This window comes from Erpetoichthys calabaricus, chromosome 7, assembly GCF_900747795.2.
Source record: "Erpetoichthys calabaricus chromosome 7, fErpCal1.3, whole genome shotgun sequence".
NCBI classification, from domain to species: Eukaryota; Metazoa; Chordata; class Cladistia; order Polypteriformes; family Polypteridae; genus Erpetoichthys; species Erpetoichthys calabaricus.
This window is the reverse complement of record NC_041400.2, coordinates 167,414,822-167,433,227: the sequence shown is the minus strand read 5'-3', so window position 1 is coordinate 167,433,227 and position 18,406 is coordinate 167,414,822. Positions and strand designations below refer to the sequence as shown.

General features: G+C 36.6%; 1 protein-coding gene across 1 annotated transcript; it reads left to right on the top strand.

The window, feature by feature from the left end:
* Positions 1-1,222: 1,222 nt before the first annotated feature.
* LOC114655154 (uncharacterized) lies at positions 1,223-16,078 on the top strand. Its single transcript, XM_051929525.1, has 4 exons — positions 1,223-1,312; positions 4,304-4,852; positions 13,182-13,314; positions 15,770-16,078. The coding sequence occupies exons 1-4, from the start codon at positions 1,265-1,267 to the stop codon at positions 15,871-15,873; spliced, it is 834 nt and encodes a 277-aa protein (XP_051785485.1). The 5' UTR covers positions 1,223-1,264; the 3' UTR covers positions 15,874-16,078.
* The last annotated feature ends 2,328 nt before the right edge of the window (positions 16,079-18,406 follow it).

The window sequence follows — 18,406 nt, the reverse complement described above, 5'->3', positions numbered from 1 at the left end:
ATCATGAGCACTGGGCATTGTTTAATGTGAAGTTACAAAGCAGAATTACTGGACTCACTTGTTATCAGTGTTTAAACCGTATAAAAAATATATATACTGGGTGAATACAATGAAGAGTTCAGCCCAAAGAGGTAACAATGTGGTGGTTGAGTTCATCAAAGAAGGTGGTCTATAACTGGGGCAATCTGGTGGAGGTAATCTAAGAATTTAAGACAACAGCGTGATTTTTAGAATGTTTTGGAAGTTGTACAAAGGCAAGTATTGCATCTGTTGCCTCAGGAGTCAGGTGGGGAACAATCAGCTGCAAAATTTTGGAGTAATAATTCGCAAAGCAGTTAATTTCTAAAGAAATGTTACAAAGAGTGCCTTATGTAGTCTTAATGGAGGTTAAAGAAGAGAAAGCATAACATTTGCGGTGACATAAGGCAGGTAATTTTCTTTGCTTGGCATCTGATAAATAACATTTATCATGATCAGTATGAATTAGGTATTCTTTAAAAGAGAGTTGTTGAGTTTAGCTTTAATCTGAGAAACATGGAATTCATATTAGGGGTCAGATAGCAAAGGATGGGCTCTCCTTGAGTTTTTTCAAATAATGTCAGATATCTCTTAATGATCTTTACAGGCACACTTAACAGTAAAGGGTACAGAGAATTGAGTGCTGTACATGCTCATGCTTTTCATGTTCATACCTTTCAGTTGGCCAACATTTCTAAAAATCCTTTTTTTGCATTGGTCTTAATTGATATTGTAATTTTCCGAGATACTGAATTTGGGACTTTCATTAGTTGTCAGTTATAATCATCAACATTAAAAGAAATAAACATTTGAAATACATCAGTCTGTGTGTAATGAATGAATCTAATATACAAGTTTCACTTTTTGAATGGAATTACTGAAATAAATCAACTTTGTCATGATATTCTAATTTTATGACCAGCACCTGTATACCACAGTGACCTGCAGCCCTACACGTGTGTACCTGATATTATTACCAAAGGCTGTATTCTTTATTTGTATACTCTGCATTTTCAAAAATATTATTGCACTTTTGATAACTACTGTACTGTTCATTACTGTCATTAAGTGTTTCAGGTTATTAATTTTTCAAAACAATTTACTTGAAAGTGAATAATAAACGTGATTGTAAAAGTCTCACTAGATATAGTTTTTTGCTTTTATGTGATGTTTAATATTATTGTGTATCAATATATGTAAAAGGCTTTGCTGTTTTCTCTTCACAGTAGTAAATGAATCTTCTTTCATGGAAAAGATAGATAACACTGTTTCAGAAAATACAATTGATGACATGGTATGTGTTACCTTCTTGTCTGATAAAAGCATATAAATTTCATTATTAATATCTTATCTCTTAATAGACAATGCCAGTTTTGTTGCTATTTTTATATTGTCTGAGGCAGACCTAGCTCTTCTTTAAAGCTCTCAGGGACTTTTCTATATATGATTACACCTGCTGTGTGTGAGAGGAGAAAAATTAGTTACAGTACAGTATGCCTGACAAATGTTAAACATAAAGTACTTTATCTTCACAGGCTGCATAATATTCAAATACACTTAATTTTATGGCCAACCCTGGGACAATTTAGACATATAGTTAGTTTATTCATTCTTTCATTCATTTAAGTCCTCTGTTCCCAACTTTGGTCTAAAATCCATAATTCAAAGCCTGAATTCCATTAGATTAAGATTCATGGGCATTCATAATCTGTTTATGAGGCAAATAAATCTTTTGGTATACATGTACACTCACTGAACAAATTATTAGCAACCCTGTAGTAATACTGGGTAGGGCTTCCTTTTGCTCTCCAAACTGCCTCAGTTCTTCGTGGCACGGATTCCACAACATGCTGAAAACATGACTTTGAGATTCTGGTCCTAGTTTGTGATGACAGCATCATGGACATTTTGCAGGTTTGTCCTACAACATCCCAAAGATGTTCTTTTAGATTCAAATCCGTGATTGGGAAGGCCTCTGAAATGCAATGAAACTTAATGCCATGTTCATGAAACCAGTTTGAGACAATCTCAAGAAAATATTGTCCACAATTCCCCATTACACCACCACCAGCCTGGACTGTTGACATAATGCAGGTTGGGTGTGTGGATTCATGCTACTGGTGCCTGTGTACCTCAGCAGAAATTGAGATTCATCAGACCAGGCTATGTTTTTCCAGTCTTTAACTGTCCAGTTTTGGTGAGCCTGTGCCCACTGCAACTTCAGCTTTCTGTTCTTGTCTGACAGGAGTGTAACCTGAAATGGTCTTCTGCTCTTGTAGCCCATCCACATCAGGGTACAACATGTTGTGCATCCTGCTCAGAACATTGCCCACACCATTGCGCCAGCACCAGCCCGGGCTGTTGACACAAAGCAGGTTGGGTGTGTGGATTCATACTGTTTGTGCCAAATTCTGACCCTACCACCTGTTTGCCACATCAGAAACTGAGATTCATCAGGTTAAGCTCCATTTTTCCAGTCTTCAGCTGTCCAATCTCAGTAGGCCTGCGCCCACTGCAGCCTTGGCTTTTTGTTACCATAGCCTTTCTATCAGCTTGAACCAGTCTGACCATTCTCCTGTGACCTCTGTCATCAACGATGCATTTCTTTTTGCAACACTTATCTTTACTGGAAGTTCTTTATTTTTTTTCCAACCTTTGTAAGTAAGCAGGAGTCTTAAACTCCAGTTCTGGAATGGTATTTTGGCCATAGGTTTCTTTCTAACTCATTTCTTAATTAGTGTCCATTATTTGCTGCCATTTAACTCTGCACAAACTGAATCATAATAATACAGTAATACAGAACTTCCCCATATACTTTAACAAATAATTTTTTTAAGAAATTAGATTCAATTATAACTTAATTTATTTGGAATTTGAAGTATCCATGCATCCAAAAGTCGAATCTACCACCTAAATCAGAAGGTGGCATGACTCTACCTAATTTTCAATATTATTACTGGGCGGTAAATATACAAGCTATAAAAACCTGGACATTGACACAAATAGATGAACACACACTAGCTTGGTCTGCAATTGAAATGAAATCCTGCAGTACTTCATTGTTTTCCTTGCTTTGTACTCCAGTAAATACAAGGTATTGTCAATATACTAACAACCCAATTGTCCTTCATTCACTCAGAATATGGAGCCAATGTAGGAAGCACTTCAAGTTAGAGAATATTTTATCTGTGGCACCTATACATGATAACCACCTTTTTCCATCCTTTCAAACTTGCAGTTTTTAATGTTTGGAAAATGTACGGGATTAAATCATTTAGAGATTTGTATATAAATAATGTCTTTGCATCCTACGAACAATTACACTCCAAATTTAGCTTCCCATCAACAGAATTTTTCCACTATCTTCAAATTAGAAACTTTGCTAAATGAAATCTTCCCAATTTTCCTCACCTCCCACCCATTTCTATTCCAGAAGAAATATTGATCTGGCTTGAAGCCTAATATATAAAACCATTTTAAAGTCTCTACCTTTTAAAAATATCCCAGAGTACAGTGGGAAAAGGATCTTTCACTCATCATTTCTGAAAAATATTTCAGCCATGCACAGAATTCACTCTAGCTCCATATGTGCAAAGCATTCAATTATTCAACTTAAAATCTTTTATCGAGCACATTTATCTTGTTTAATATTGTCCAAAATGTTTCCAGGGCATGATCCAACCTGCAAATGTTGCAATCGAGCTTCAGCCTCACTAGGTCAAATGTTTTGGGCATGTACCAAATTAACATCATTCTAGACAAAAAGTTTTAAGTGCCTATCAGACAGCCTTGGTTTCACAATCACTCGTAAGTCATTAATAGCTGTGATTGGTGTACTTTCAGATGGGCTTAAAATGGAGAAGGAGAAACAAACTGTAATTGTCTTTACTTCATTATTAGCATGTAGACTTACCTTGCTCAACTGGATGAATCCTAGCCCACCTCTTTTAAGTCAGTGAGCAACTGATGTTATATACTATTTGAAATTGGAAAAACTCTGACTTAGAGGATCTGTTTAAAACATTTTTTAAAACCTGGCAGGATCTATTATATTTGGGAGAAGGACTTCTTTCCCTCTTTACTACTCTCAGAGTTTTACTCTGGCAGTTGGCCTTCCACTCTTTCTCCTGGGTGGGAGTTGAATTCAGTTTTGTTAAGTTTGACTTGAATGTATGGGTTGTTACATGCTCTTAATATAGTCAATAAAAGATAAAAAAGGTATTACAGAATATTTGTAAGGTATTTAAATGTAGGTGGTTAAAATAGAATGTTTATGTATTTATAGGACTCATCAGAAACTGTGTGTTCTCAAAGTCTTCTAATTACTGCCACCTCCTCTACTAGAGCGGATAATGGATTCCAAATATATGGACAATTGGACACTTCAGTGATTTGTTCAAAGGATTTGTCAGACAGTACAGGAGAGAAGCTTTCATTTACCAAGCCTGACTTCAGTTTTGTTGATTTGGATTCAACTAGTAGCAATGAAATAGACTTTGCAAAAGGTAATTCAGTAAAAAACACACCCCCTGTTTCATCCATACAATTACCTTTGCACAACTTATTGGTGCATTATCCACTACACACTAAGAATACTCCACCAGAAATTAACGAGTCCTGGGAAGAACTTGAAAATTGTCAGTCAAATGAGACTTTAACATTTTTGATGAGTTTACCATCTACATACATATCAGATCTTGAAATAGACATACAGGAACACAATAATACTATACTTTCCAATGCTAATGATGTAGAGCTGAAGGAACTTGAGACGTTTTGTCAGAAAATACTTAAGAGCTCCTCAGTAACAATGGATGAATTATCAGGTACCCAGGTAAGTGCATTCAGTCATGCATCAACTACCCTGAGAAACATGACACTGGAGTCTATGGAGGATGAATATGTCCAGGTAATAAAAAAAATCTATTATATCTTGAAATTAATTTTAAATGATAAATTATTATAGAGTTTTTATTTATTAAGCATATTAATTATTAAAAGCTGAGTTACTTGGCATTGCCCTGCTCAAAAAGTGGAAAGGTAAAAGGTTAAGAGTAATAACATGTTATACAGTATATCAACAAACTTTATTACCCTTACAGTTGTACATACATATTTTTAGCATCGATTTGTTTGTACATAATATAAATTTGCAGAAAAATATTTAAATTTGGAATCTTGGTTACAAGCGAGTTGGTGTACTTATGCTTCAAGAAAATTCTAGAAATGTTGCAGCATATTGTGGAGAACAGAAGTTGATTAAGTTTCATGACTCTCTAATAGAAAAAGTATTTGAATGAAGAATCTGTTAGAAAATATATTTTTTCAGTAAATGAATGCTAAATCTATAGATTTTTGCGCCATATTCTAAAGAACAAACTTGAAATTTCAAGAAAGTGGTCTTCTTAGAATTCAGTGAACTTGATGGCTAAAAGTTAGATGCCACAAATCTTACTTAGTATAAGAGGTACTGGATCTTTGTGCCAAATTTCCAGTCTCTGGCTTGAAAAACACATTTATACATAAAGAACAAAGAAAAAGACAGAGATTGAGCTTTATCGATATACAGAACAGAAATAAAACATAACATTCTCCAACTTACTTAATCTAGAGTAGGATTTATTGTATTGCTTTATTATAAAGAAGTTTAATGTTCAGTGGTTTTTTAGCATTTCAGTCAAGGCTAAAGCTAATAAAACTGACCGTGGAAAAAGCAAGGCAGGCAAAGAAAGGTTTTTCTGCTTAGATGGGCTCATTATGTTGGTGACATTTTGCACTAGATGTGGTACTGCTACAACTTCCAGACCAATGTTTTTTGCTAAAATAATGTTGCTGACCTCTTCCTGGATGAGAGGATGATCCCTGAAAGTTTTTGTGGTATTTTATTGTGGTGTGTCCAAATGCATAAAGAATAAACAGATGAATACTGATTAAGCTTTATGATATACATATTTTGCATAGTATTCTGTTTAAGATGATGTTCACTGCAGCATATATTTTCTTGCTAGGTCATTTATCGACATTACTAAATAGAAGACAATCGGCTCACTAAAAAGTAGAGACAGCAAAAGGGATATATGTACACATAGCCTTTTTTGTTCCGCCTTAAAATGAAGTGTACCAACATTGCGATACTTGCTGTCTGCCATAAAACATTTTTTTACAGCTGTTTAATTAAGGCTGTTGTCTGGACCAATTAATGAAATGTGCATATTTTATATTTATACATTCTTGGACTAAACATTCAGTAGGATATGCATGCATTCACATGTATAAAGTGTAGGAAGTAATCACAGGGACAACATGCTGTTTCTACAATAAATTGTTTAAGTTTAATAAATTTGTCATTGGGTGGCACTGGTGTTAAACCATCAAAATGTTGAATCTAATTTAAAAGATTTTTTCTCTGTTGTTTATTTTTACTTTTTTTTAACCACCAGTCACTCATGGATCTAGCCCCCACCCATGAACCTGTATTGGATTAAGCAGGTTTTTTTTTTGGTGGAATACTAATGAATAACCGCTCACCGATCATTTTATAGTGACACTTGGTACATTCAACATTTCCATTTGTAGAATATACAAAGGCTTCATTACCTCGGTTTATATTTGAAGAGAAACTGAGAGTAAATAGCATTATTTGGCAGTATCCAAAGACATGTATGCTGTAAGTAACAAAAATGGATTAGTCTGTTGGATTTTACGGAGGCAATAATATACAGTGCCAGTCAGACTCTTTATCCTCATCACGTACTGTAACTTAAGTGAGATTAACATTGCCAAGCATTCAATAGGGAAGGGAAAGGCTATGAAAAGCTGCATGTTTAAGTATGAGCCACATAATGACACTAAATTCACTTAGTTTCCCAGCATGTGACAGGTAGGCAGAGACCTATATTGTGGTTTGTGTGCTGCTTCAGGGCTCTATTATACATATAGTTCCATCCATTCTTTCAGCTGTAGGAGGCTAATGACAAGTAGTTCTCTGATCTCTTAACTTCTGATGACAAAAGTGATTTTTGGCTAGTTTATGCATCATGCAGGAGCAAATTTCACAAAATCCACACATACACAAGGGAAATGGTTTTGTTGGTACAGGTGGAAGTGACATCATGGTTCCTTCGGATTTTGCTACTCTATTCTAATCTCTTTAATGTCACATAGAAATCCAGAACTGTGAGATAGGATGACCCAAATCCTAAGTAGCATGACACAATCTTACATGTGTGACTATATACACAGTATACACACACACACACACATATATATATGTATATATAAATATATATATTTTGGCAAAGGCGCTTTATTGGCGCCGATCCAACACAGACTGACACCAGAGGCAAAAAATACACAGAAGAATTTATTTTCCCGTGCCCCACTGGCCTTACATAGTCCCCAAAAACACCACCCAAGAAAAAAACCCAAAACACACTCTTCTTTTCCTCCACTCCTCCCAGGGCAGCTTTGTCCTCCTCCTCCTCCCTACTCCGGCGCCCTGAGTAGTGGCTGCAGGCTCCTCTTATAGCCCACCCGGAAGTTGTGCAGGTGCTCGTTGACCTACTTCCGGCTGCACTTCCGGGTGTGGCTGCGCTCCCCATAGACATATATAGATAGACGCCGCATTCAATGTGTTGCCCAGTCGACACAATACGTCAGCGCATCCGCCATATTGCGAGTGGCAAAAGTGCCATTTAAATTAATACAGGTAGACGTGGAAACTGGGTTTTCTGATGAAAAAACAATAATGTTTAAAACAGTATTGTTTACATGCAATAGATTTTGGTGATTTTTGCGAATCGTTTAAATGCAATTATATCCATTTATACACTAATAATGGCAATTATTAAATAATCCTATATAAGTAACATTTCTCGGACTGCCTTCTTCAATCTCTGTAACATTTCTAGACTTTGTCCTGTTCTTATGCAACACAGTACTGAAGTATTGGTTAATGCCCTAGTCACCTCACGTATAGATTACTGTAATGCTATTCTATCTGGCATCCCACAAAAACTTATCCATCGCTTACAACTTCTTCAAAATTCTGCTGCCAGGATAATAACCTGCTGTTCTAAATCCACTTAACATATTACACCTATTCTCTCTAAACTTCACTGGCTCCCTGTTAACTACAGAATACAACACAAAATACTGCTCTTAACATTTAAAGCTCTCCACAACCTCACTGATCTCCAACAGACTTACACTCTCTCTGGCTCACTCAGATCCTCATGTGCAGCTCTACTTTCTGTACCACACATCAAACTCTGTTCTATGGGAGCTTGAGAGTCTCTCATAGTGCTCCTCAACTCTGGAATTCTCTTCCCTCTCATATACGTCAGCTCGATTCAATAACACATTTTAAGACTACCCTCAAAACTTATCTTTTCAAACTGGCATACCAATTGTGAATTTTGCACTGTTACTGCCAGTTATCTTTGTTTGTCTTTCTTTTAACAGTGAAATCATACACTCAATGACAAAAATAAACAATTTTATTGTATACAAATTGGCTTAATAATTTCTGAAAACATTTCACTCATTCCTCTCTCAATCTCTCTCTCTCACACATATGCACACACACATACAATGTGGTTACTTAAATATATACAGGATAGGATCTAAAATCCTTGAAACAGAACTGTCTTACATAGCTTTTTCTGTGTGTTGCCACTCTGTAATTTGAGAGTATTCAGTCTGGCAATATGGTGCAGCCTTAGTTTGTGGAAGACAGACACAACTAAAGACATGAGCATAAAATGATGGTTGTCAATTTCAAACTATGTTTCCTCAATGTGCTCCTTGAGAAAAAGCACATCATCTGAACCAATCTTCAGCCAGAACAAACTGATTGATCAAAGATACACTGACAGCTTGCCCTAATGTTGACTGTCAGATAACACGCTCAGCTACTTTGACCATCTTGACTGTACCCTCAGAAGGAATCATCAAACCTCCTTTGTTTTTTTAATGTGAGCAAGTGGTAGCTTTGATCATATGATGCCGGTACAGCATCTGTTACCAAGCTAGCACGGCACACATCACAGGACAGCTTTCTCAAAATCCCGTCTAAGGGCTACCTCCCACTGCTTCCTGAGGTGGATTTCTTTGGGAAACTTTCAAAGTTTGAGAAATGTTAACAGCTAACAACAATCTACATAGTTAGTGACTAAATACGTTTGCGCCAAAACGTTGTTTGGAGGCTCACTTGAGCACATAAATGCATAGCTTTGCTAGCTTAGCCTGGCGTAGCTGAAGTTAAGATTATAAAACAGGATTTTCTAATGGCCAAATATAACCAAAACATTTGTTCAGCTTTACCATTGAAATGTAATCCCTGAGATCTGGTTTGGAGCGTACAGCGGTTTGTACAATCCCAAGCAGCAGATGCGTGAGGTATCTTTATCCATTACTTCACTCCACAGCAGTGCTACTCACAATATGGTGGCGACGTTGACGTATGATGCTGCTGGTCATGAGGCGTCTAGTAATTCTATGTCTATGGCGCTCCCGCCCAGACGGGCTTGTTAAGCTGTGCAGCTCTATGCAGCTCCCTCTGGCAGAGGCCACGGAGCCCAATCATACTGTATATATATATATATATATATTGTCGCAGCTGGCGGAGGGACTCCAACCAAAGGGGCACGAAGACCTCGGAGAGGGTCCCGAAGGAGTAGGTCCCAGGGTGCTGGATCGAACCATGGAGCCTCAGGAGTATGACCCACTTCGGGGATGAGCTGCCCTCGCGGGACGAGTTGCTCTGCCCGACGGGTCTTCGCTGGCGGTGGGGCAGTGTCGCAGGTGGCTGGGGGGGTGACCCGACCGGAACACCCAGGAGGACTGGAAGAGGGCTTACGCCCACCTCAGACCACGTGGGGGTGACCACCCTGGTTGCTATGGGGACCACGGGTAAAGAGCTTTGAAGCTTAACCCTGTAGGGGCCCGTGGTCACTGCCAGGGGGCTCCCCAGTGCCTTGGGGGCCCTGGACTTCAGCACTTCTGCCACACCTAGAAGTGCTGGGGGGAAGAGGAGCAGAGACACCTAGAGTGCTTCCAGGGATGCAGCCGGCACTTCCACCACACTGGGGCGTGTCGATGGAAGATTGCCGGGAATCACCTGGAGCACATCCGGGTGATTATAAAAGGGGCCACCTCCCTTCATTGCGTGCTTGAGTCGGGTGGAAGAAGGACGAAGCTGGAAGGTGAGGAGTGGAGGCGGCCTGAAGAGACAAGGCAAGAGTGTGAGGCCTGGACTTTGGGGGAGTTTGGGGTTGTGTGGCATTTAACTTGTAAATAGTAGACTGTAAATAAACGTGTGGTGATGATTTACAAAATGTCCGCCTGTCTGTGTCTGGGGCTTAGTCCACAATATATATATATATAATCAAAGGCAATATATAGCAACACATTCAGTGGGGGGGGGGGGGGGGGTGGGGTGGAGGTGACTAAGTCAGTATTTTGCTATATATTGCCTTTGATTCTTGTAAGTCTAAGCATTATCCTCTGATGAAGACCCCTGATAGGGGTTCAAAGCTCAGGAATAAAAAACTATTTTATGATACGTGATTCTTTTTTCTCCCTTCATGGATCTCCAGCTGCAAATATATATATATATATATATATATATATATATATATATATATATATATATATATATATATATATATATATATATATATATATATATAAAATCCTAAGCCTAAAAGTGCAATGATTTTATGTCATGTTTTTTGTCACACTTTAAATTGGGCTTATTTTAAAACCTACATATGAACTTTAATGTGATGTTAGATTTTTTAGATTCTTGTTCTGTTTTTAAATTATAAACTAAAATATCAAGAAAGTTGTGGTTTTTAATATCAAGAAAGTCATGGTTTTTATTTTTCATCGAGTAAACTTTCTTTCACAGGAACAAACTATTAAAAAAAATGATCTATTCATAACACCAATGTTTGTATTTAGGTGATTTAGTTAGCTGAAGGTTGAGTTACGATGACCCATTGCATACCACTTTAGTTTTCACGTGATTTTTCCTGTTATTTAAATGAGTCATTTATTTTTTAAAGTTTTTTTATCTATAAGAATGTCAGTTAAAACGAATGGATTGTTTGTTTAGTCTCTTATAAATACTCATCAAGCATAGTGCACCTCAGTTTAACAGGAATACTCCAATCGGTAAGAGAGTAAATATTTTATTCTCTTTTCATGATTTTTACTCCTTTAAATAATAATTAATTTTTCTTTTACATATTTATAGAATTTCATGATTTTGACTCCAATAAATAATAATTTTTCTTTTGTACATTTACAGATTTTACTAATATTCTGGCCGCAGCTGGGGGTTGGGCGCTGAAGGCGCCGGGGGGCTTGCTCCCCTAGTATACTGTGTATATATATATATACAGTGGTGTGAAAAACTATTTGCCCCCTTATTGATTTCTTATTCTTTTGCATGTTTGTCACACAAAATGTTTCTGATCATCAAACACATTTAACCATTAGTCAAATATAACACAAGTAAACACAAAATGCAGTTTTTAAATGATGGTTTTTATTATTTAGGGAGAAAAAAAATCCAAACCTACATTGGCCCTGTGTGAAAAAGTAATTGCCCCCTTGTTAAAAAATAACCTAACTGTGGTGTATCACACCTGAGTTCAATTTCCGTAGCCACCCCCAGGCCTGATTACTGCCACACCTGTTTCAATCAAGAAATCACTTAAATAGGAGCTGCCTGACACAGAGAAGTAGACCAAAAGCACCTCAAAAGCTAGACATCATGCCAAGATCCAAAGAAATTCAGGAACAAATGAGAACAGAAGTAATTGAGATCTATCAGTCTGGTAAAGGTTATAAAGCCATTTCTAAAGCTTTGGGACTCCAGCGAACCACAGTGAGAGCCATTATCCACAAATGGCAAAAACATGGAACAGTGGTGAACCTTCCCAGGAGTGGCCGGCCGACCAAAATTACCCCAAGAGCGCAGAGACGACTCATCCGAGAGGTCACAAAAGACCCCAGGACAACGTCTAAAGAACTGCAGGCCTCACTTGCCTCAATTAAGGTCAGTGTTCACGACTCCACCATAAGAAAGAGACTGGGCAAAAACAGCCTGCATGGCAGATTTCCAAGACGCAAACCACTGTTAAGCAAAAAGAACATTAGGGCTCGTCTCAATTTTGCTAAGAAACATCTCAATGATTGCTAAGACTTTTGGGAAAATACCTTGTGGACTGATGAGTCAAAAGTTGAACTTTTTGGAAGGCAAATGTCTCGTTACATCTGGCGTAAAAGGAACACAGCATTTCAGAAAAAGAACATCATACCAACAGTAAAATATGGTGGTGGTAGTGTGATGGTCTGGGGTTGTTTTGCTGCTTCAGGACCTGGAAGGCTTGCTGTGATAGATGGAACCATGAATTCTACTGTCTACCAAAAAATCCTGAAGGAGAATGTCCGGCCATCTGTTCGTCAACTCAAGCTGAAGCGATCTTGGGTGCTGCAACAGGACAATGACCCAAAACACACCAGCAAATCCACCTCTGAATGGCTGAAGAAAAACAAAATGAAGACTTTGGAGTGGCCTAGTCAAAGTCCTGACCTGAATCCAATTGAGATGTTATGGCATGACCTTAAAAAGGCGGTTCATGCTAGAAAACCCTCAAATAAAGCTGAATTACAACAATTTTGCAAAGATGAGTGGGCCAAAATTCCTCCAGAGCGCTGTAAAAGACTCATTGCAAGTTATCGCAAATGCTTGATTGCAGTTATTGCTGCTAAGGGTGGCCCAACCAATTATTAGGTTCAGGGGGCAATTACTTTTTCACACAGGGCCATGTAGGTTTGGATTTTTTTTTCTCCCTAAATAATAAAAACCACCATTTACAAACTGCATTTTGTGTTTACTTGTGTTATATTTGACTAATGGTTAAATGTGTTTGATGATCAGAAACATTTTGTGTGACAAACATGCAAAAGAATAAGAAATCAGGAAGGGGGCAAATAGTTTTTCACACCACTGTATATATATATAGTATATACTCTCCTGACTATATATACAATATAAACTTATATGTGTATGTGTGCATATTTATTTATTTAGTTAAACTAAAGCAGATTGTTTGGTAAACGTTTTACGTTATACTGCCACTGACCAATAGTTGGGGGTTACTTTCCATGAATGTCAGACTGATACAGTTGAAAATCCTGTTACTGGAGAAGTTTTGGAAAACCATTTGGAAATGGAGACTGAAGGTGTTTCATTTGGGACTGAACCTGATTCTCAGACTAAAGGTATGTTAAATAAATTGTTGGTTTTCACTAATGAGTTTCAGTAGAAAAGAAATTTAAAAGATGAAGTTTACTTTGTACAGGTACGTCTACCCTTGCTACACAATAATAGTTGCCATAAGAGAATAATACATTAATAATCTGATTGGGTTTTAGATGTTCTAATTTATCTTGCTACAGTGAACACAGTTAATAATATAACAACTTTCAGGACAATGACTGTGAGCTGAAACTATTATTTTGGGTTGCTGTTTCAGTGAACAACTTTGACATTTGTGGTGGAGTCTGCACTCATCTCATGATGATCTGTGATGTAGCCTATGTAGTTTCTCAGCTTGCTTTGGCCTGCAGGCTCTTTCTTTGTGTTTTGCCAATTATTAAGTAATGCATCTCATCCTGTGGCAGCAGTGTAATGTATAATATAGCTGTCTTATATGTTTTGTGTCTTTCATTTTACAATGAAGGATATATTTTTAAAGCAAGGATTAGCTTTATTTACTTACTGTGTTGCTTTTCTGTATTTGTGCAAGGCTTTAAGGGTTAAAGAGTAGTGTATACAGATGTTTAGGCTATGTGCTATTTATAGAACAAGGTATTGACCTATGGTAGCAATTGTTTCTCATTTTCTAGGCCCATATATGAAGGGACTGCATTTGCCTAGGGCGGAGATCATAAATGTTGAGGGGACCCAGTTGCAGGGGTTAGCTACCATACAGTCAGCGCACTAATAAGCTTGCATATATGACTAACCCTTTCTAACCCTGATTAGTGAAGAATAACCTTGTCCAGTTCAGAGTATGTGAGATGTGAGGCAGATGTTTTCTGTTCTTGCTTTAACACTTTTCTTATCAGATAAGGTTATCAATGTTAGTCAAAATGTAGCTTAAGTATACCAAGAGGCAAATGGTTCCAGTTCTGCACAAACAGAGTGGCCCTTTTAGGTTCTTAAGGGGTACCAAAATGTAAGAGAAAATTCAAAGTCAAATGAACAAATGAAAGAGGTTCTTACAGATACTAGACCGGGTTTCTCTAAATCACAAAAGAAATGCACATTGTGTTTTGTGTTTAAATACTAGCTGAAATGTTGCTGTGAATATCTTGCTGCAACTAACATCAGCATCAGATTTTGTAGTCTTGAGTGCAGTTATCATTAGCATTTAATAAGGTGTGGTCAGTGTACACAAGGACCAAAGTAAGTATGCAAACACAAAAAAATCCAGCAAAAAATATAAAGTTAACTATTTCTGCATTATTTAATTTCTAATTACTAACATCAAGAGTTCTTTGGAATCTATCTATCTATCTATCTATCTATCTATCTATCTATCTATCTATCTATCTATCTATCTATCTATCTGTCTGTCTGTCTGTCTGTCTGTCTGTCTGTCTGTCTGTCTGTCTGTCTGTCTGTCTGTCTATCTATCTATCTATCTATCTATCTATCTATCTATCTATCTATCTATCTATTGTTGAAACCTCACAGACTAGGACTGCTCTTAGGCTGACAGGAGTTCTTGAAAGTTCATGTATACTAAATTTAGATTACACAACTGATGTAATCAAAGAGAATAGAATGTTCCCAGTATGAAAATTCCCAGTTGGCAGAGATTGTTGACAGATCTTAAATTCATTTGTATAGTCTTAAAAAGGCATATAGGGATGCATTGAGTTTTTATTAGCAAATGTAAAAAAAATCATACATTTTTATCCATGGAGATATCCTTTTAGCCTCAATTTTGCTCAAATTAAAAATAAATAATATCTCATAATATATTGCAGGAATGATTATCATTTTATAACTATCCTGTTTCCTAAGTGTCAGGAAAGTTTGGCCTTTAGGGAGCATATCAGTGCTCCCAATCCCAGTCTTCTTTTTCTACATCTTACAATGAAACAATCTTTTTCTTCTTCTATCTTTACCTCTTCTGTTCCTCCCAGATGGACTTTGTCCTTCCTCTATACCTGATTACCCTTGTGAATATAAGAGTTGTGCTGAAATGTAAAAAGAAAATGAAGATGTAATGCTGATATCTGACTTATTTTAATAATATGGCTTATTGATTAGATCTTTAACACATGTCAATTCCAGAAAACATAGACATTTGTTAATTAAATATCTAATAAATAATATACAAAAACAATGTCTGGTAATGTCAAAGATCTTGAATTACTTATTTTTGCCAATATTTCAAAATTGGTAACACTTCCTTTAGTGTGGAATCTTTCCAAAGATAGGCATCATGAAGTTGAGCATGGGGTGTGGCTGAAAATGTGAATGATAGATCCATCAGCCACTGCATCTAATTAGAAAAGTAAACTCATATAGCCCATTTTTGGTGACTGTTAATTATAGTGTAAAAATAAATTTAGCATTGTTTTTGTGTATAAATATCTTTATGCAAAATAGTTAAAACCATGCAAGTGATTTGATATTTTTTGAAATACGTATTTTTTCCAGAGCAGCAAAAATTAAGGTTTGGTAAAAATAACACATGCAGACCTAACAAGAGAATGGGAAGAGATACAAATATAAATAACAGGTACAATATATTCAATTATTAGGTTTATACAATTGCAAAGTTAAAATCTGTCAGCTCTATGCATCTATCACACAGCACACAGCATAAATTAGGTACATAAAATTAAAGGGAAGATGGATCAAATTAAAGGTACTTTTTTGTTGAAAAATTCTGAAGCTGTTGGATACTAATCATGCTTAATCTTATTGTAATATTAGATGCTAATCTTAAAATTCCCTCTATATGCAACCACATGACATATTAATTAATCACAATATTTTAACTGTCTTTGTTGCAAGGCAGTAAGTTCCAGGACCACTCATTTAATTTTGTCAGCTTTAATTATGTTATCAACAGTTGTCATTGTAAAACAAATGTCAGTAAAATGTGGAAATTCTGAATTTAATTTGTAAGGCAATTTTTTACTAAGAAGTTGTTTTAGTATAATTTTCACTTGTATAACAGGACAGTTCAAATTGTGTAAACCACTGTATTTGCAAGAATTGTATCATTTGTTGTGTTAAATTAAATAATTATTTAAATGAACATTGAATTACTTAGAGAAAACTTTAACTGAATACAAAATCACAAAATGTATGAAAATCCAACATTATATTTTCTTTGTTTGCAGGATGAAAGAAGATCAAAGAGACAATGCGAGTAAATCTTGTGAGGACAAGTTTATTATTTGGCCATGCATCTACTGTGTTGTACATTCATCTTTCGCATTTTACTTTATAAATCACTTGTTTAGACATGTTTGATAACATAGTGAATATTTATGAAGTTTGTGTACACTTGTGAATGAAATGCATGTGAAGGACATAGTGGCACATAATTTTATTTAATTGTAATTGTAAACTGTAATTAGTGCTTGGAGAATGTAGAATTGTGTCTTTAGATTCTATAAATGTTGTCTAATAACAGTGGAACTAACTTGTTTGAAACTTTTTTTATAAAATTACACTGGGTATGTATCAGGGCCTGCTTCCTTCCCACACTGGAGTGAGTTTACAGCATCTAGTAATTCTGAGAGAGTCAAAGATTTATCCAGTTTTTCTGCTCTAAGAGTATCTAGCTGTGGTATTTATAATGCGTTAAAAAACCCATTAGATTGTGTCTTATCATCTTTAAACTAGGTTGAATATAAGGACTTATAGTACTCTCTAAACGTGTGGGTTATATTTTTATGATCAATGATTTTATCTCCATTTGTGTTGGTAATTTTTGTTATTGCGGATTTGTTAACCTAAGATCTTATTTGCCTTCTTCCCGTGTTCATAGTATTGATGTTGCAATTTAATAATGAACCGTTCCATTTCTTTTGTTTTCAAGAGGTTAAATTCTAATTGCAAAACATGTATTTTCCTATGAAGTGCCTCATTTGGAAACCTGGCATATTCTGGATCAATTCTGGTAATTTCATTGATTAGCTCTGACACCTTCTTGGTTTCCAGTTTATTTTTGTGGGAAAGATATGAAATAATCCACCCTCTTAAAAAGCATTCAGAATTTCCCAGAGTATTTCCCTCCCACAGTCCAAAGACATGCAGGTTAGGTGGATTGGCGATTCTAAACTGGCCCTAGTGTGTGCTTGGTGTGTGGGTGTGTTTGTGTGTGTCCTGCGGTGGGTTGGCACCCTGCCCAGGATTGGTTCCCTGCCTTGTGCCCACTTCTGAGGAAGTATTTGTCTCTAAGAATAATAAATTTGCTCAGATTCTGTACAGTTCTCAATATCTAATGACAGGTGGTTAACACTCCAAGCTACGAGATGAGTACGTAAGGCAAAAAAATTTAAGTTCCATGATCAGAGGGGTGTGGCCAGAGCTAACAGTAGTGTCATATTTGCAAGATTTGATAGTGGGCAATAAATTATTAACAATAAGGAAACTATCAATTCTTGAGTATAAGTGATGTACTAGCGAGAAGATGAAATATGCTCCATGGGTCTAGTACGTTATGATCCATCACAAACTTTGTGATTGTTTTTGCAGTGTTAGATGTCGTTACTGTAGAAGAAGACCTATCCATGTTTGGATTTAAAGCACAATTGAAGTCTCCAGCCATTATAATTTTCACATGTTCACATTAGGAATAGATACAAATACATTTTGGATGAAACCTCTATCATCCACATTAGGTACATAGGTATTTATCAAAATTACTTTAGATAAATTACTCATCACTGTAACATATTGCCCTCCAGGATCAGATACTACATTTATACTTCTTCTTCTGCCTTCAAAACAGGTGCCGACGTCAGGGCACTTTTTAAGTCATGGAATGCAGCTTCTGTCGTATCAGTCCATACCACAATGTTAGGAGCCCTCTTCTTTGTTAAATCAGTCAAGGGCACAGCTCTCTCCGAAATACGTGGCACAAACCGGTGGTAGTACCCTGCTACAGTAATCCCTCCTCCATCGCGGGGGTTGCGTTCCAGAGCCACCCGCGAAATAAGAAAATCCGCGAAGTAGAAACCATATGTTTATATGGTTATTTTTATATTGTCATGCTTGGGTCACAGATTTGCGCAGAAACACAGGAGGTTGTAGAGAGACAGGAACGTTATTCAAACA